Source organism: Periplaneta americana, chromosome 1 (assembly GCF_040183065.1).
Source record: "Periplaneta americana isolate PAMFEO1 chromosome 1, P.americana_PAMFEO1_priV1, whole genome shotgun sequence".
Classification (NCBI taxonomy): Eukaryota; Metazoa; Arthropoda; class Insecta; order Blattodea; family Blattidae; genus Periplaneta; species Periplaneta americana.
In genome coordinates this window covers 138328046-138348899 of record NC_091117.1, presented here as the reverse complement: position 1 = coordinate 138348899, position 20854 = coordinate 138328046, and the positions used below count along the sequence as shown (strand labels likewise).

At 35.4% G+C, this 20854-nt stretch overlaps 1 protein-coding gene across 1 annotated transcript; it reads right to left on the bottom strand.

The window, feature by feature from the left end:
- Positions 1-680: 680 nt before the first annotated feature.
- Positions 681-19135, bottom strand: LOC138701318 (seminal metalloprotease 1-like). The gene is made up of 6 exons (XM_069828085.1): positions 19047-19135; positions 13507-13643; positions 9244-9411; positions 6870-7169; positions 3295-3419; positions 681-1120 (listed from the first exon to the last, which is right to left on the bottom strand). Exons 2-6 carry the CDS (start codon positions 13640-13642, stop codon positions 986-988), a joined length of 864 nt encoding a protein of 287 aa, XP_069684186.1. The 5' UTR covers position 13643; positions 19047-19135; the 3' UTR covers positions 681-985.
- Between the last annotated feature and the right edge of the window lie 1719 nt (positions 19136-20854).

Below are 20854 nucleotides of genomic sequence, written 5' to 3'. Positions count from 1 at the left end.
GGGTCCGTGCCTGCCATCTTTGCAATAGTCGAGAACACGCTGAAAATGCACTCATGGTCACCCTTTCATTATTAGTAAAGTAACAAGGTAATATATCTGTAAAAACTGAAAACTTGGATATTTAATTATGGTTGAACAAAAATAGTAGTACGCATCTTGGCTATAATGGTAATTAAGACGCTCGTATGAATATAATTAAACTCACTTATGCTCGTTTCATAAACATATTCGCGTCTTAATTACTACCATTATAGGCTCGTTGCATAATATACTATTAGATATTAACTTATTACGAATTATCAGTTAATAAAAGTGAAACTTCACACATAATTTGTTTTTCAGATTGTGTACTCATACTTACATATTCTAATTTTAAAGCATTTTTCATATATTATATAATAGTAAACGAAAAAAAATCTATACACCTGCAAGTTATGCCTCAACCCTTGAAATATTCCTAAATTATAACGCTGTAAAACTATATCATATTATGGCTGCAACATTTTGTATATCTGCAGTTTAAATATTAGGATATTTATAACGATTTTTCCATGCTTTTTCGTACATACATATCCTCTTAAGAAATTCCTTTAATAAAAAGAGATTGAAATGTTTTTATAATAATTTATTATACGATTAATTCTTAAATAAGTAGGCTAAATAATAATTATGTTCCTTACACTATAATGAGATTTTTATATCATAGTACAAATTTAATCTACAAACACGTACAGATTCTGTATATAAATAGCTATGTTGATATTTATACCCATAAAATATGACTGCTCACTTAGATAGTATAAACAATATTTTATGTTTTTTTACAGAATCAGATATTGTAGGCTACATAATTTTCAACTACATATTAATGACTTATGCAAATAAAAACCATGTATTCCGAATACAATAATAAAATATTTTGTTTATTTATTTACAAGAAGAATGTAATTCGTCACTGTTATAACAAAATTAATTGTTTTTTATATCAGCCTCGCCGTTTATGGATTTTCTTTCTCCATAATCTATTATTCTTTAACTTTTTGCATCTGTACATTTTCCGCACTTTATTCAAATCAATTACACTGGCTCCTCGTCTCTGACCAATTTCCACACCATCTCTCTGAATAGGACAAGAAAATTATACATCAGTTGAAAATGTACAATATTATCGATATGTTTGCAGAAATAGTAAAAATTATTATAAAGAGTGAAAGTGAAACAATCCTGCAGATTGAAAGGGACTATAGGGTACACTTAAATGAATAGAAAATCTATATTATGTTTTCTGATTATATGCACGGTTAATTAGAAAATTAAGTTTGAAGTTTCAGCAGTCTGGCAATATATGGCTAACACAGTCTTCTTTCTTCTCGTAATATAGAAGTAAGAGGTCAACGAACTCAGGTCTGTCTCCGTACCTCCGTCTCTGGCTACAGCTTTGCAATCTGGTTGCATCGTTCAGTGGCTTGAACTTAGTGGTTTTTAAATACAATTTACAGAAAAACTGTCCACGATATTGAAATATGACACAGGGATAAATGATTCTTTATTAGATTTTCTATCGATATGAATAAAAATCACGGTTCTACACGCAACAGTTACCGAAGAGTGTTAAGCACTTGGAATTTTTTTTCTGAGAAAACTATGAACTTTCCACCAATATGGTATTATACTTTTTTGTTACATACAACATGAGAAATTCACTCTGAAAACCTGCAATATTATTTCACTTCCACTCTGTATAGCATGTTACATTGTGATATAACAATCATGGAGCAACTACTCGGATTCAAATGAAGAGGAAACTTACACAAAAACTTCTCTACGTTCAATTTTTACATGATAAATAACGCAGGACATGGAAAATTTCGAACCTACACTCTACATTAAGAAGCAATCAGCTGACTGAGACATTCCTTCATATTATCCTTGCCTACCGTCATGCAAGTCTTTAAAATAGTGTTCATATGAACATAGACAAACTCTGCTTTTCACATGTTTAACGTTCATATTCGAACTACATCAAAAGAAAAAAAAATGAAAGGCTTTTGTAGAACGGAAATTACATTGGCGACATAAGACTTCGGTTGCATAAACAACATTAGTCACAAAAAAGTAAATTTTACAGAAGAAACATAAAACAATTTTTCACCTAAACCGTGAATGCATGGGTGTCTTAAAATGGTGCAATATTAACATTTCAAATTGGGCTGCTTTAAGCATAAAATTAAGGATAATACCTTTTACTGTTGTTTTTCTGCATTTTTTTTTTTAATTTTGTGGATTCGTGTTCTTATTGGAAGATAGCATTTTAAAAGCAAAAATTGATATGACTAAGGTGAGCAGACGTCCGAATTTAACCAGGCAGGTTACATTTTGTTTAGGTGTCTGGACTGGACTCTGTCCGGACGCCCTTCTTTCCGGACTCCAAGATTTTTATGAAAAGTGACGAGTTTTCTGAAGTAATATCTCATGATATAATGAATAAAGTTGAAGACAAGTAAGTAAGTAAGTAAGTAAGTAAGTAAGTAAGTAAGTAAGTAAGTAAGTAAGTAAGTATTATATTGGTAGAGGACCTTAAATACAGATTTGCCTAGAACCTCGCAAATCCTAGCGCCGCTACTGCTGTATAGTAATAGTAACAGCTGATAATATGCAACAAAGGTAAGTGTAAATTGATGCCAGCGCTCTAAACATATTATGTAGCTACTGTCATCTTCCGTCTATTGCATAAACAAAATGAGTCCAGAAAAGGTGTTGTTTATGCAAAGAACATGAAAATGAATGTGCAAGCTTACCCATTTGAAATACACGGACTCATGTTATTTATACATAAAGACGTGTATCTACTACATACGAATGCTGCATAATACAACTCAATTTCGATAAAAATTGGATTCATGTTGTTTATGCAACTATTGATTCAATTAATAATAACATTATTTACGGGATATTCTCATGTGTTTTATACAGTATAGCAGTGGGTTTTAAGACATTATTATTATTATTATTATAAATAAAAATATCCCGTAACTAAATAGCATACGCCTATGGAGAGCATAGAGACTATTATGCTTCATATTCTACAGATCTGAATTCGAATTGTTACTTCACAGAACATGATGGAGTGATGTTACAAATCCTGATTAATTCGTTATATATTCTGAGTTATTTTTATCCAAGCTTTTAATAGCAACCAGCACAATAACGTCAGTATATTGCATACGAATTATGTAATATTATGACAATAATATCGCATGATGAAATTACAATTCCAGACAGTCTTCTACTTACAAGTGTTATTATTGTGGGCTCCTTATTCTTAGAGAAAGCAAGTGTACTGTAATGCATTACACTTTCATAATCATAGGGCTCACCGAAATTGGTAGTGTTATTTTTTCCAAATTGATTCTCATTGCCTGTGAAAGAAAAATATTTCACATGTAGAGCTAATGTACTATTAAACATATTTCAGGAGCATTTTGCTTTATTTATGTGATGTCCAATTTTATTATGTTACTTTTGATGTTTAACTGTGAATCAAAAAAGAGTAGAAGAATAAGGCAATGGTGGAAAAGAATAAGAGTAAATGAGGAGACGGAAAAGATAATGAAAGAAAATGACAAAAATAGACAAGAAGAGAAGTAAGCGAGAAAGGAGAATAAGAATAGAATAAGAACGAATATGAGGTAGAGGAAGATGGAAAAAGGAAATTAAAGAAGAAGATAGAAAATAATAGACTAATATTGCGAAGACTATAAAAAGGAAAGAAGACGAAAGAAAGAGACGAAAAAATCATATATTTTCTTAGTAGGCCCTATTATTTAGTTTTACGTTTCATTTGAACGTATTTGAAGTCATTCACAAAGAAACTTAAGAGTACACATTAATACATGTTTCACTATGCGTACACTCGGTGCAGTAGATTGTTGGAGAATGTAAACACTCACGCAAGGTCACATATTTTTTACCTCCCCGTGTGATTGTGGGGAGGGAACACTTTCGAGATATCAACTGCGCCGATCGTACAGTAGTGGCAAAAAAACCGGACCGACCCTTGTAGCTGATTTCAGAGCCTTGTTCACTCCAGAGCACGATAGACTGGTAACTAAGACTTTCGTGGTTCGAATCCTGCCTGGGAAGAAAACTTTTTTTGTTCCTTATTCAAATTTATTCCCAATACTTTTCGATTGCTGGTAAAATTCATGTTCTGGGAATAATAAGTTAATTAAGTAGTATAATATCGCTGCAATCGAAAAGGATTGGGAATAAATTTGAATAAGGAACGAAAAAAAAGTTTCCTTCTCAGGCAGGATTCGAACCACGAAAGTCTTAGTTACCAGTCTATCGTGCCTCTGGAGTGAACAAGACTCTGAAATCAGCTATAAGGTTCGGTCCGGTTTTTTTGCCACTGCTGTACATATGCAATGCATTTACATTTTGAAACCAATTGGGCTTAAATGTTATATTAAGGCCTATAATTATATCAAAACAAATACTTCTGCTGTAATGTTATGTAAACAGCTTAACCATAGATTATCTGGCGACTACTTTGTTTAATTGTGAGTGAAGAAAGCGCTTAAATGTAAGGATGAGTGGCACAAGAAGCAAGGGAAAAGGGAAGGAAACTAGTGACAGGAAAAAATTAATCTATGAGTCGGGACGTGGAATTGGGGGAGGAAGAGATAGTATCAAGGGTGGGAGTGAAATAAGCAATTTAAAAGACTCTAATGCAATGTTTGTTGGTGATATTGTTGGGTATTTTAAAGATTTTAGAGGTATGATGGTAAAAAAACAATTCGAGGAATTAAATCAATCGTTAGTGAGCCGTGGGGTATAAGGAAAATTGGTGAAAAATATGGTGGGGAAGACGAGATTTGATAGTACGAGGAAGACAAGCGAATGAAGAAAGTGAAGGTGGGAGGGGAAGGAGTGGTCAGTAAAAGAGGTAGAGATCAGTGAGTGATGATATCAATCTGTTTTACTAAGGTATGAAGAACATTAGTGAACAGTAATTTTCGAGTTAATAAGTGATCAATTTAGTGAACTGGTAAAAGATCAAGAAAAGAGTAAATGGAAAGATAAATATCAAGGCATCAGAGTTAACGGAGGTGTGAATAGTAGGAATTGATGGTGCATGTAAGTTGTTATAGCGAATAGTGAACTGAATAACGAATCGACTGTAGAAGTGAACTGGTATAAACAGTAAGATATGTGAACTAGTGAATAAATAATTAATAGCAAAAATAAGATAGGATAAGTATTAGGCCTAAATAGACGATTGACTGAGCAACAAGATGGGAGTTAGCTAGTGGAATTAGGATAGTTTTATCAAATTATACTGCAAAGACATGTTATTTGTAATGATTATTAATGGTGGCACCGTATACGTGAAAATGTAAGGCCCACCATTACATGTAAGAAATGCTGTGATGAAATATATATCATATCTAGAGCCCGGATGTTTAGACATTTATTTTGGTTAAAATAGGCAGGCATGTAGGCACTAAAAATAGTAAAAAATAGGCATTTATTATTCATGGAAACAGACAAAAAATAGATAAATACTTAATAAACTATCCCATAGGGTACTCACTTTCCTTGGTTACATATCACAACAAGATGCTTTTTTAAGTTGTCAACTGTCATAGTGAGCCGCCTGTCAGAGAGATGGAAAAATATCTTTCTACTTCTACTGAAGTCACTGGAGCAAACTTAAAACAATTTATTGCAGAAGGACTGTCTCTACTTTCTTTCAGAGATCAGAAAAAAACCGACTGTGTATTATCTAACAAAGAGGGGTGTGGGAAGGGATTGGAGACTTCAAAGTACGCGTGACTTGTGCGTGCAAGCGACAACAGTAACGGGACCTGGAGACTTGCTTTTAATACTTCCCATATCCCCTTTCTTTCGCTAGTAAACCCCGAAGTGATCTGAGCACTGAGGGCTATACTGTTCAAACACCTTTGCTAAGTGACATAAATGGTGTAATCGGTAGGGAAGAAAAGTTTACGACTTCTTGGAAACATAATGTATTGCTGGAGAATAAGATTCTCAGCAAATATTTGTGTGAGGTGAATATATATTTTTATGTGTTAAATTTTAACGTACCTTGTTAACATGTTTCGACCTATTTTGGGTCATCTTCAGAACTGGTCGTTGTTGGTCTTGGCGCCTCTTGTTTCCTGTGAGGGTACGTTCATAGTGTAGGGTCAAAGAGTGTATGTGTTTTGAAATTGAGTTGTGTGTTGAGAATATCGTTGGGGTGTGTTTTCGTGTGTCTGTATATTTCATATTGTTCTAGTGTGTTGAGTTTCTGGTATGTTAACAAGGTACGTTAAAATTTAACACAAGAAAGTTCTTATCATACATATTCCGAAGTGATACAGTGTTAAAAGTTGTGTAATCAAGATGTATATATTTTTAATTTGTACAACTGTTTTTTTTAATATAATTTATGTGCGGTTTATTTTAAATGCATTGAAAATATAGACAATGTACAATAACGACGTAAAAAGGCTAAAAAAGACATTTAACCTTAAAATAGGCAACGGGAGATAAAATAGGTAAAAAGGCAAAATAAAAATTGGGCCTATCGTTCCCCAAATGTGTGGAAATGTGTTTATTTGTAATAGGTCTTTCATACATATACTCAGTTTTAAAAAAAGCATTTTGCCTAACATCCGGGCTCTGATCATATCAATTGTGAGTAAAACGATAAAGTGTTTCGGTTTATGGGAGGAAAAATATGTAGTATGAAGTAGCCGTTTTATATTTTTAAGTACACTGTCGAATTTGAATGCAAAAGCTAACTACTGACTACCATTTTTAAGTTGTGTTAATTGTAATAGTCTACTTGACTGACTTACCTTTTTTAATATTATTCCAATTGATTGTAATGAAATCGTCTCTTTCGGAGGCGCTGTGTTGATGGAAGAATCCCAGCACATGGAGCAGTTCGTGCATTATTGTTCCATGACGCAAACACTGCTTCTGGAAGTTTACAACTTGACCACGATCCAAGTGCCCAACAAACGAATAGCAGCCAGCATCTTGTGACACAATAGTGATGAAGTCTTTATCTCCCTTTTTGTAAGGCCGAAACTTTACACATGTTTTTCTATTAAAGGTATCCATGGCATCTAGGATAATGTGTTTTTCTTCTTCCGCTAAACATACACATCACTTAATTATACAGAGTGAACGGTAAGTAATGTCATTCATTGCAGGGGGTCATTCTTTGAAACATTTGAAACAAAAGTGTTTAATACAATTTGCTCGCTTTTGCTTCCTTTTCGAGATCGCACTGTTTTATATGAAACACTTTATAGAGTGTTTTTGGAAAGTCATTGACTTAATTCCCAATATGCTCAGTCAATTTAAGAGAGCAGTGTGTTATAACAAATTATTTATTGAAAGAATTTTAGTTTTATCCTTTAAATGTGCAGAAATTTGATCCGAACGAATGTCACATTGTAAAATTCCTTTGCAGAACGAAAAGTTACATTTGTTCGTATCTGCTGCTATGGTGGTAGTAGTGGTGGTGATGGTGAAATAGAAGGGGACAGAGGGATGATTGTGGTAATAGTTTTGGTGATGACGATGGTGATAATAGAGATGATGGTGATATGCTTATGATGATGATGATGATGATGATGATGATGAAAAAAGAGCTTTCAAAGAGACAATTCTAATGATGTATGGTGAACGTGAGATATCTTCAGATAAGAGTCCTTCAGATTTATAGTTCGTATTATTTTGGTGTTGGTGTGATGTATGTATACAGAAATTTAAGAATGTTACAGACCGATTATTTAGTCCTGACAGATCGGCGACGCGAAAGAGGGGAAGTAATAGGAGTAGTGGGGAGAGTTCCGGAGTAGAGAAAAGGGCGAGCGGTCGGTAAATGAATGCAGTAAGCTTAATTGTACTGGAAACATACCGCTCTACCGCACGCATGACATCCGAGCGCTCAGAAGGCAAGCGAGTGAATAACCCAAACACCCTTGACGTAACTAAATGGACTCGCCTGACCCAGGCGCAGGTCGCCGGCGACTGTCAGGACTAAATAACACTGAACAACAAGAATTTTGCTCCGACTTATGGTCTGATGTGCGCTGAATACGAAAATGCATCTCTTTTCTTCGTATCACGTAAGGTTTTTAAGATATACTATGATTTCACTTTTCGATAAGCGCTCCCCCAGGAAACATCTGGCGCGGGTTGGGGGTATAAACCAAAACAAAAGCTAATGTATTTTAAGAGTTTATGACTTATTTACAGTTTATTATGGTTCTTGGCATGTTATTTTGTATTTCTAATAAATAAACAGATATTGGTCCCTTCTATTAAGTAAATTGCATAACAGTTCAAAGTGAGGTCTACACAATGAACAAACAAGGGTGTGATTTTCAGTATTTAAAGGAAACGTTTACCAGTTTGAGTGAAAGAAAATTAAAAGAGGGCATTTTCACAAAATTATGGCTGACCTTTTGTTTGAAGAAAAACTTTCCGTCACAGAAAGAATGGCATGGCGCGCTTTCAAAGCCGTTTGCTCAAATTTCTTTGGAAATTCTAGGGCAGAGAACTACATAGAAATTGTTGTGAAAAGCATGTTAAGTGCATATGACAAAATGAAATGTAATATGTCTCTCAAAATACACTTTTTACATTCTCATTTGGATTTCTTTCCTCCTAACTTTGGAGCGGTAAACGACAAGCATGGGGAAAGATTTCATCAAGAAATATCTGAAATGGAAAGGCGATATAAAGGAAGATCATCATCCAGCATGCTTGCAGACTATTGTTGGTTCCTTGTAAAATACAGTCCGGGTCTAGCTATAAACAGAAGTCATCCAGATAATTATTTTAAATGTAAGTTCAAATTCCGAGATTTTTCTCATTATATGTATGAAATATTTTTACTGTTGTTGTGTTTTAAACTATGTAACATCATTTTTGTATCCAGTACACATTTTTCAAGTATTATGAGGAACTTTGAATCCCTAGTATGTTGTAATTTTATCAGTAGCAGCGAAAAATTAAAAAACAAATAAGTTTTGTCATAAAAAATTCAATTCATTTTCCCCGGAAAATAGTACGTGATTGGGCAATTTGGATTTTAAATTCAGATTTAGGGCACACATATTAGTAATATTCACCTATTTTTATTTCGGAGCAAGACAAAAAGTAAAAGTTTGTTGTTCAGTGTAATTGTACTTTTTGTACAACTCCGTTACTTACAAAAGTCGTCAGTTATATAGTAAGGAATTATGCCTTTCGGCCATCTTTCACTTTTCTTTATCACTCCATTCCTTCCGAAGTTATGGAAAAGCATGTCACCTTCATGTTGTCCGCTTATTTCCCACAAATTAACTTTATTTTGGGGTGACCACTCAGCAACTCTTCTTTCTGCAGAGAAAATCCATTAATGTTAGTGCATGGCGCATGTTTTTAGGTTACTAAGTTCATTGTTTCACTAGGACGAGCTGAGATTAGTAAGTGAAGATTAAGATGCATGAAAAAACTTAAAAGCTGTGGTTTATTCTGCCACAATGATTAAAGTAATACCACAGTCTAGTATATACAATCACGAAGCTCAATATGTAGGAAATATGCATCCATAGATAGTTGCTAACCACTAGGATCGCTACTATCGTCCCATTACAGACAATGCGAAATAGTACCAACACAGTCTATTGTTCTTAGTACCCTCAACAACTCAAGCTTCGTGACTATAGGTCTATATACAGGGACATCATTTTATTTTTACTTCAATTTTTATTGTACCTGCGTTTCTGAATGTACTTGACTCCCACCCCTTTCACTAATGTCCTTGCTAACTTCAGTCACACAAACTTACGGCCGCTGTTGCTAGCAGTGAAATAAACAGTACAGAGTACAGTGTGTTTCAGAAATATGTTGCATTTTCTATAGAAGAAAAAGCTTATATTATTGAAGTTTATTTTCACACAAGTATGGTGTGTAGCATAACTGAATTTATCTGTGTGGACTGAGTACAAGTGAAGATTAGAGTTACCGAAAGTACAGTACTCTATAATATGGTACGGTACTTAACAGCATTATTAAGCAAGAGTTTTGTTTTACTGTTTGTAGGTATGAAGGATGATGATGGAAACTGGAATTCCAATGTAACCGAATGTGAACAACAGTTTTTTTTTTTTGTTTTTGTTTTTGTTTTTTTTTTCACAATTTCCTGATTATATCATTATGGAATATTTTCATAGAAATTCATTAATCTGGCAGATAAATTTAGAGCAACATAGTGTACAGAAAGGAAGATAAGTGTAAAATGGCCAACAAAGGTGACAGTAGATGCTGTAGAAGATGCTAGAGGAAGGATGCAGCGAGGTCGTAATAAGTCGGTCAAGACGTTATCTGTAGAAATTGGGGTTTCTTACGGAAGTGCTCACAAAATTCTCAGGAATAAATTAGGTTAGTAATATCCTGAATTAAGTAGGCATTACATAATGTATATAACCGGCTGAAGACTTGAGTTTGTGAAAAAAATTGTTACTATTCTACTGTTTTTTGATAAAATACTGTAAAGTAATGACCAAACTGAAAATCGTAATACTATATTTCCCTGTAACATAAATGGATACAGTACTTTTTTCTCCTCCTATAGCTAGTAAAATGATTTGTTTACATATTGCACTAGCAACTCCAAACTGCTGTAATGGAAGGGGGTAACAGTGTTTCCGAGTATAGCCAGGTTAATGTTAAAAATGTTAGTAAAAACAAAGTGATGTCCCTGTACTAGACTGTGGTAATACTGAGAAATAATATTGAATAAGTTCTGTCTTGGATTAAAATGAACTGGAAGGAAAAAGAACTGGCTGTATTATCACAGTCATGTAGCTTTCCTGATGAGTTGCTTTAGAAAGAGGAAAGGCATGACAAAGTGGAACAGCTATAGTGATGTACGGTAATATGTACTTTTAATATGTATCATTTTAGCACAAATATTGATACTAAGCAAGGCATGGCTTGGATGTGAGTGTAACGTAGTTGGAGAGCAATATGGCAGTATAAATACAAAATGGCGATGATAGCGCGATTTTTAAAATGTGAATGCATGGATTTTCCTAACCCACATAAACTGTTTGAAAGCAAAACAGCGGCGTATGCCATGGGAAAGGTTCAGTGAACGGTTTCCTCACTGCTAATAACGAACCTTGTTGTTTAGTCAGCTGTCTGAAAACAGGTCTGAACCATAGACTTACTGAGGTAACCAATCCAGGAGATAATGGAGTAGTGTGGCCAGTTCCTTTCCCCCTCCATTGCATACATCGCTGACCGGTAACATAATACACTAACGAACATTAAAAGAGTAGATTTATCTGTTTTTGTTGAACGCGCATCATGACGCTTACGAAAAGTAAAAAAAAAAAAAAAGGCACTTGTCAGTGCGAACAAGGCAAAACTATAGTGTATGAAAGAGCAGATTATACGTGCAAGAGTGACACTCGATATAGTGCAAGAAAGGTATAAGTGACCACCGTGTATCACTATAGCTTACGAGCGCATTAAGTCAAATTGATTAAAATCACATAACTTTCATTTATAGTTCATTTCAATTTACGGAATTTTTTCTTACGTAACTTTTTTTTACTGCAGAATGGCAGGTGACCTGAAAGAGATTTAGTCATCTGCAACGTTCTTTCGAAGGAAAGCAACAAATATTATAATATGCATAACAAAACATCACATTTAAGTATGTGAAATTGGACTAGCCTTGTATTTGTGTAAATTATGAGTTTGAGCTGAAGGGAGGTCGTCTTAATATAAATTTTTAGTGAAAGACGTAACAAAGTATTTGATATAATTTTAAATATTTGTTTCAAATAATGTTGTGCACATAGTACTGTTCGAAAGAGCCCAAGGAGAGTCATTAGAATTAGAACAACAAAACGGTAATTGTTAATGACAACATCCAACAATACAAAGGGACATTAAAAGAGTTAGTGATAATTGATTCTTGTCGAGTCGGCCAAACAGTCGGGAAGTACAGTTTCTTGGCTAGGGATCCATTTTCGTTACTGAGCTATTGTTCATGCCAACATTCTTTTATGTCCCTCTTTATCACCTTTCTAATATGTGCAGCAGGATACACAATGTAAGCATACTCGACATTGTTAGACAGATGTACTTGGAATATCCGATAATTAGGGACTTGATTACGACAGATAGAGGATTCAGATTATATTTTTGCCTTATTGAATTAAGTACAGCTTGAGAATCGCATATGATATTCCTAAACTGTGAATGACATTGTAAGTTGTTTATCGAATACCTTGTACTGAACTGTCATCCGCTCCGCAGTACACCTATGGACAGGGAGCTTGAACTCAGCTGACATGTACGTACGACTGTGCAGAGTACTGCCTGTTGAACACGTTGCCACGTCTCTCACGCCAGAATATTAACAAATTTAAGCTGCAATTTTATTTAATTTGACGAAAACGAAATATCACACACAAATATGTATTTAATTAATTCTTTGCTAGATATACCTACTGATACTATCACCTTATGAGGAAGTAGATATTGCTGAAAAATTTGTAAATATAATAAAACAATGGGTATCATTAATAAAATCATGAAACCTTTACTAGTACAAAGAAACACAAGAATAGGCTTGTATAAAATCTTAGCACAGCCAGTATTAAGCTATGGTAGTGAAGCGTGGACTGTGAAGAATAAAGATGTCAGTAGAATAACAGCAAGTGAGATGAGGTTCATGAGAGCAACAGCTGGATATACTCGCTGGGATCATAAGAAAAAAATTAGGACATAATGCAAGAACTTCGAATAGAACCCATTATGCAATTCATCAGCAAACATCAACTTCAGTGGAAGGGTCATCTCGAACGAATGGATCGATGCAGAATTCCAAAAGCACTGTTTCATTACCATCCGCATGGCAATAGATCTCTGGGTCATCCGAAGAAGAGATGGATTGAAAATTCTAGTTTGAGACCGTAACAGGCCACTCGGCCTAATACTTGTTAGGAAGACGACGACGACCTACTGATGTAATTGTTTTCGTAATTTTACTAACGATATAAGCAGTATAACGCGAATAAAATAAGAGAAGAAATATTTTTTTCTGAGAAACTATCAAGTTTTGACCCTATGTTGTATGGACATTTTTTGATCCTGTAGATCGTCCCCGACGATTGTAAAAAGGACGGCACTTTTATACCCCTTGCACTCTGTATAGGCCTATCACACAAAATCAGTAGAAAAGGTTGGCTGTTCATGACCGCCATTTATTTTACAACTTCGTACTGTAAAAAAATATAAGAGATATACTCTTGTTGAACCCAAACGTCATTCAACCAATGGCACACCAATCAAGATTATAATTAAACTAATAAGTGAAATTGCTTGTAGCTATCTTTCGATACATACTTTTAAATATTTAATTAATGATCATAAATCTAATTAATTATCTAATAATGCATTAATATAAAAACTTACCTACTTGCTTCTTAAGAATTGGTGAATAAGGCCGTTTAAGGGCGTGATGCCTTGGTTTGGGAGGCACTTGCATACGAAGTTTGAGTTCTACTTCACTGATCAGCAGGCAGACCATTGCAATGGATGTTAATTTCATGCTAAGAAAATTAAAAATAAAGATTTTTTAAGTTTGAAATCCCAATAATTAATACCCGTGGAAGGTATTTTAAAGAGGACAAATCTTTGGTCGGCGGGAAAAGGCACATAAGTAAAAAAAGTCGATTTTTCTGTTTTCTGTTCACATAAGTCTAGTATTTTTTCTAATTTTTGAAATAATAAAATTTATTGTATTTTACATTGAAAGGGGTCTTACTTTAACCAACATACATAAATTTTATTATTATACTTATATTCAGTTAAGAGTAAATTAAAAAGAAAGTCTTTCCTGAAAAATTAATTTTTTTGACTTATGTGCCTTTTCCCGCCGACCAAAGAAATGAGAAAAGAAAAAAGGAGCAAAATAGTCGGAGTAAGAGAGAAGGAAGCAAAAGAGGTGAAAGAGACGAAGAAATGAATGCAGAAGAAGAAAAGAATAAGGAAACACAGAACATGAATAAAAAAATTAAGAAAAGGACAACTAATATAAGGATGCTGTATCATTTTAATTAAAGACTCAGTTGCCGAACTTGTTCACAGATACAGAAAAATCTGTAAATTTTCCCCAGAATCCCCTTATTTATAAGCAAATAACTTATGTCCCTAAATCTATGTGACGCAACGCTCTTATAGTCGCGTCGCTGTTATTTCCGGCGTGACTCCTCTTTGCTTACGTCAAGGCTGGGTATCGGGAGCGGAACCAGACTCTAAACGGGAACGCTTAATATTCATCCATCACTGAATCAACGCTGCGCGGTGCTCGGCGGGGAAGAAAGGGGATGAAGAGAAATCATATGGCTCCCGTGAGAGAGTAGAATCCGCTCTTGCTACCCAGTCCTGGCTTATGCCTTAGGAAGTGAAGGTTCTATAAAGTCTAGGTACCGGTAGGTAGTATCGTTCGCCATTTTTGTTCTTTCTTTGCCGAGCTACCAGACGAGGAATCTATTTGCCGCACCGTTAAATATTATCATGAGCTTCAGCGGCAAATAACGTCCTCGTTTGCTTCCTGCGAACGCCAACGAAAGAACCAAAATGGCGGGCCATTATATTAAGTATTTATCCAGCCTTAGGAAGTGCATAACGTCATCAGCAGCGAATGACAAGACGCACACGTTTAAATGTAGCCGACCTGCAACGTGATTGGCTGCCGGAAATAAGAGGGGCGGGACTATAAGTTCTGAATTCTTTGTAATGAAAGACGTGCTAAAGATTTAATCGCTCTTCAAAATTAATTTAATTTAATTTAGTAGGTTATTTTACGACGCTTTATCAACATCTAAGGTTATTTAGCGTCTGAATGAGATGAAGGTGATAATGCCGGTGAAATGAGTCCGGGGTCCAACACCGAAAGTTACCCAGCATTTGCTCATATTGGATTGAGGGAAAACCCTTCAAAATTAATCAGAAACATCAGCTTCAACCAAGTCTGAACCTGCGAACCCGGATCTAATGTCGAACATGGTAAGCACTCTAACTTCTAGGACATTGTTTCACAATCTGGGCGGTACAGCCCTCTTCAGAAGGTATTCTTGGTTTTCAGGTGGGCGGTAAATTGTGCGGAGGAACATGGGGACGTTCTTGTTTCTACGGATATTAGAGGATTAATTTTATGTTAATAGTAATAGACAACAGATTACATAAAAAGAGTTTATGTTCTTTAATTTTGAGAGTACGTCTAATAACTTATGTTTGTAAACATTAAATATATTTTTTATTTGTGTTTTATTCTTATTCTTACGTTAAACTACGACAAAATTGCAGTTATTTTGTGGTCATGTTTTTCAAAAGAGGATTATCGTCCCTCTGATAACATAGCATTTGCGCTAGGGTATATGTGAGTAGGCAGCCATTGATCAGAAGTGTGAACAAATTTGAAACTTCTAACAGTATAAATTAATTATATTTGTCGTTGTACTTTATTTTAATACAATTGTATCAATTTATTCTTAATTTCTATTTGTGTTCTATAGTTAGTTTGAAATAACTAATGTTAAAGTACAATGTAACATTAATTTAAGGTTCTTATCGCTGAAATTCATCATTCTTATTACATTTAACTCTGGGTGGAGGGGGTAGTTAGCATTCGGTTCTTGGAAGTGGATGCTAGAGTTAAAAAAAAAATCGACAGGTGCATAAGTTTACTATTCTGCATATCTTTAAGTAAAAGGAATTGTCGAAAAGCAACGCGCGGAATGTATCGCTAACCAGGGGAATATAAGAAAACCAAGGGAAATATAAGCATAACATGGGGAGTACAATAAAAACGAAGTGAAAACATGGAGTACAAGGAGAATGGAAGAAGAACAAGGGGAATACAAGGACAGTAGGAGAACAAGTGGTATACAAGAAAAGCAAGGAGAATGGAAGGAAAATAAGAGGATTGCAAGGAGAACAAGGGGAATACAAGGAGAACGAGAAAGATGGAAAGAGAATAAGGAAAATACGAAAACAAAAGACATACAAGGACAACAAGGAGAATGGAAGGAGAACCAGAGGGATACAAGGCAAACAAAGAGAAGACAAAAAGAAAAATGGAGCATACAAGGAGAACAAGATTCATACGAGAAGTTCACGGAGAATGGAAGCTGAACAAGGAGATACAATGATAACAAGTGAAGTAAAAAAGAAAACGCGGACTACAGGGACAACAAGCAGAACAAGAGACAAAAAAGGAGAACAAAGAGGATGAAAGGAAGACAAGAGAAATATAAGGAGAACAAAGAGGATGGAAGGAGAACGTAGGGGATACAAGGAGAACAAGAGGGTTGCATTTTAATGCAACGGTCAATTTATTCTCAGTTAGCCCCTCCTATATCTAGTGAGGGGAAAGACGTAGTTGTACGTCAAAAATTCGGGAACAAATGCTCTGGGACGACTGAAAAACAAATTTACATTGCCTTGTTGCCTTAATAAAAGTAAGCTTTGGATTAATCGTAACGCTTTAAATAACAGTCATCCCGCGCTTCCTGAAATTAATTAATTTTCTTAGAAGAGATTATTTAGAAACAACATACACAGACCTCGAAGGTTTTACTGTTATCATACTGATTGCTGGATCCGAAGTTTTCGCGTTCAGAACTCGATTGAAGGTTATGAATTTCAAACAGCGATGAACACATTAGAATGGTTCCCTACGGGAGGGAAGTGAAGCTGGGATCCCGTGTCGTATATTAATGTTATAGAGGGCTCCAGGCAAATTCGTCGGCTACTTATATCAACAGTACCACCTTTACAAGCACTAGCACTACCTTCATTAGAACTAGCACTATCTCCACTAATATTAGCACTGCCTCTAGAAACACTAGCACTACCTCCATTAGCACAAGCACTATCTCAATCAGCACTAGCACTACCTCCATTAGAACTAGCACTACCTCCACTAACACTAGCACTGCCTCTCTCCAGTAGCACTAGGACTACCTCTATTACCACTATCACTAGCACTATCTCCATTAGATACTGTATATCACTAGCACTGCCTTTAAAAACACTAGTACCACCTCAAGAAGCAAATCACTATCTCCATTAGCTCTAGCACTACCTCTATTACCACTAGCATTACCTTTACTATCACTAGCACTACCTCCATTAGAAATATCACTAGCACTGCCTCTAGAAACACTAGTACCACCTCAAGAAGCACAAGCACTATCTCCATTAGCACTAGAACTACCTCTATTACCACTAGCACTACCTCCATTAGAACTAGCACTATCTCCAAGAGCACTAGCACTACCTCTAGAAAGACTAGCATCATCTCTAGAAGCACTAACACTACATCAATTAGTACAAGCACTATCTGCATTAGCACTAGTAGTAGGGTAAAGTTGCCTAATTCCGTGATACGTTTTTTTTCATTGAATGTCACAGGATTGGATATCTTGCTAGGAAGTTTACCGATGTCTCAAAAGTAGGCGAAAGATGCACTCTTTCGAGAAAGATGTCTGGCGCTATGGCCGAATGGCAAAGCTTTGGCTAACATTAAATTTTAAAACAGTATCACGGAATTAAGGGTATCACGGAAATAGGCAACTTTACCCTACCTCTATTACCACTAGCAGCACCTTTACAAGCACTAGCACTACCTCCACTAACATTAGCACTGTCTCTAGAAACACTAGCACTACCCCCATTAGCACAAGCACTATCTTCATTAGCACTAGCATTACCTTTACAAGCACTAGCACTATCTCTATTAAAACTAACACTACCTCCACTAACATTAGCACTGCCTCTAAAAACAGTAGCACTACCTCCATTAGCACAAGCACTATCTCCATTAGCACTAGCATTACCTCTATTACCACTAGCATTACCTTTACTATCACTAGCACTACCTCCATTAGAAATATTACTAGCACTGCCTCTAGAAACACTAGTACCACCTCAAGAAGCTCAAGCACTATCTCCATTAGCACTAGCACTACCTCTATTAGGCCAACCACAAGCACTAGCACTATCACCATTAGAAATATCACTAGCACTATCTCTAGAAACACTAGTCCACCTATAGAAGCACAAGCACTATCTCCATTAGCACTAGCACCACCTCTATTAGCACTAGCACTACCTTTACTAACACTACCAATGCCAGTACTACTATTATTTTAGTAGAGATAACAAAAAAGTAAGAATATATATCCACTGCAGGCTAGAAGAGAGGTAAAAACTGCCCAACTTGTATTTAGTATTTAAACAGATCATTTAACAATGCTGTATAAAATACTCCGGTATCTAGCATCGGTAGACTACATTAACATTCGCTGGGTATCCAGCCAACCGGCCATCGGAGAATGCTATGAAATGGCATGGTTCAGATATCGCTGGAATTATGTTGATACGTAACTTGAAGAAACGGGAGAATCCAGAAAAAATACCCTACTGCACCTTGTTCGCCACAAGTGTCACTGTGAATTTTTCAATTGAAAATCTCAGGCATGACTGGGACTCGAACCTAAACCGCCTGCGTGTAGGTCGAAATTATAAACTACTTAACCACCACAGGGACAGGAGGAGAATATCATTATGGTATCACCACCTGGTTTAGGGTCTTTCTGAGTAGGTATCCATACTGTGTATACATGTTTAGACACTGACACAAGTAGCAAATACATTTAAGAATTTCAATATATTATGAATCGCATGAAACGACTTATTTTCAAAGCTATCCAAGTTTATTTTTCGAGAGCTAACAAAACCTAGTATTTTTATGTTAAGTGAAAGTCAGTTTTATTGGTAGCACTTTATCACGAAACAAATACTATCGTCAGTCTTCTACACTTACACGCAAGCACAAACATCGCTTATCAAAATATATTATGCATAAATGGAACTAAAATGAAGACCAGTAAGCTTGAATACAATAAATTACAAATTTCAACCAGAACTCTCATGCAAAGACTCACTTCTAAACGAAGACAACTAACATATACTGCAGTTTCTTGTAACGTTCGAGAATAAACATGATATTTTATAAGCATACTTTCTCTCATCTATAATCATTACAAACTGTCAGGACTGTGTTAGAATTTATAAACGTCCCTGACTTTTTACTACCAAGTAATCACTTGCATACATAACGACCTATTGAAATATTTTGACGACTTCTTTAAACTCCCACATTATATATTGTAGGTTCTCTGGTACTATATTTTTGTAATAATGTCAGTTTCATTAATCAGTAGATAGGTAATAATGAGTTCATTTCAATTTAACATTTTCAACTTTATCACAGTACGTAAAACTGCTATGATTAAATTTGATACTGCTTAACACAAAACGAAATGCGTTACACATACTGTGAAGGTTAGTTAATATAGCTCACTACGAGTAAAATAATCATTCAATCAATTGTTGTTTCGGAATGTGTATTATATGTCTTTCTCGTGTTAAATTCTATCGTACCTGGTTAACGTGTTTTGGCCTTGTATGGGCCATCTTCAGAACTGGTTATTGCTGGTCTTGGCGCTTTTTTTTGTTTCCTGTGGGGTTGTGTTTGTGTAATAACACAAAACAAAACAAAAGGCGCCAAGACCAGCAAAAACCAGTTCTGAAGAAGGCCCATACAAGCCCGAAACATGTTAACCAGGTATGACAGAATTTAACACGAGAGAAACATATAATACTTATATAGTGTTAAAAGTTGAGTAATCAAGATGTACAATTGTTGTTGTTTAGTCAACTATCCGAAGACAGGTCTGAATCTCACAAGTGATACCAAAAAGGCACTACTTATGAGGCAACTAGGCTAGGAGATAATGGAGTAGGGTGACCAGTTTCTTTCCCGCTGACTAGCTACATATTACACTAGTCAGTCTTCAGATATATACAAACAATATTGTTATTCCTCTGACACATATCGTCAAGTGAGATGTACTGCTTGATAATAGATGTAGGCTACATATCAGCCAGAACCTCAATCAGAGGGATTTCAATCAATTAACAAGCTTAATTTTATTCTTCCTTTTTTGTCATGTTTTACCTCTTTCTTTCTTACAGACTTATAATCCAATGCGATGTTGAAGAGGGTATATAGTGGGCCAATAAGTGACAAGTATACAATGCGGGGTTTTGCGGTCGTATGGTCAGAACGACACAGGATCACCGCTGAGACTACACAGGACAGCATATGACAAGGGGCAAATATCCAGCCCGTGAACGGAAGATAAATCTATTCCATTGCCCATACCGGAAATCGAACCACTGCTCTGGCTGGACTTCCCCTGTAAATGGGGTATGAACCCATTATCTTAATTTAGCTTACTTTTGTGATATAATACGTATATTTTATTGAATACATTTTGGTATACGGCTCGAATATGAAGCACACACGCTATCCACAAAGCCAAGGGGCGGACTCTTTTAATTTTATTCGAAAATAAATTTTACTTAAATACTGAGATGGAGTACTTAGTAAAAGAAACAATTATAAGTTCAAGAAAAGCAGTAACATAGTCTAAGGTACAAACATATAAGTAGTAAATGCATTAATGCTTATTTTTAAGGCTCGTTTATAAGTTGTTACCTGAAATGTAAGAAAGTGTTTTCTGAAATAAAATATCTAATTATTAACAGTTCAGGATAATAGAACAAAATAGGTCCTAAACAATTCAGTTCTTATATTTAGATTTACGTTACCTTGCTTCACACATCCGTAACCCTGTTGGTCTGCATGTGTTGCGACTAAATGGCATTCAACAAGTATCAGTTACGT

Bases quoted from the DNA above. Each gene is read 5' to 3' on its own strand.
- LOC138701318 (XM_069828085.1), bottom strand. From the start codon at position 13,642: ATGAAATTAACATCCATTGCAATGGTCTGCCTGCTGATCAGTGAAGTA. The intron at 3,420-6,869 runs GTAAGTCAGTCA...TTTCTTTCACAG, and splicing joins TTGGAATAATATTAAAAAAG to GCAATGAGAATCAATTTGGA. The intron at 1,121-3,294 runs GTAAGTAGAAGA...TGTCCTATTCAG, and splicing joins AGCCCACAATAATAACACTT to AGAGATGGTGTGGAAATTGG.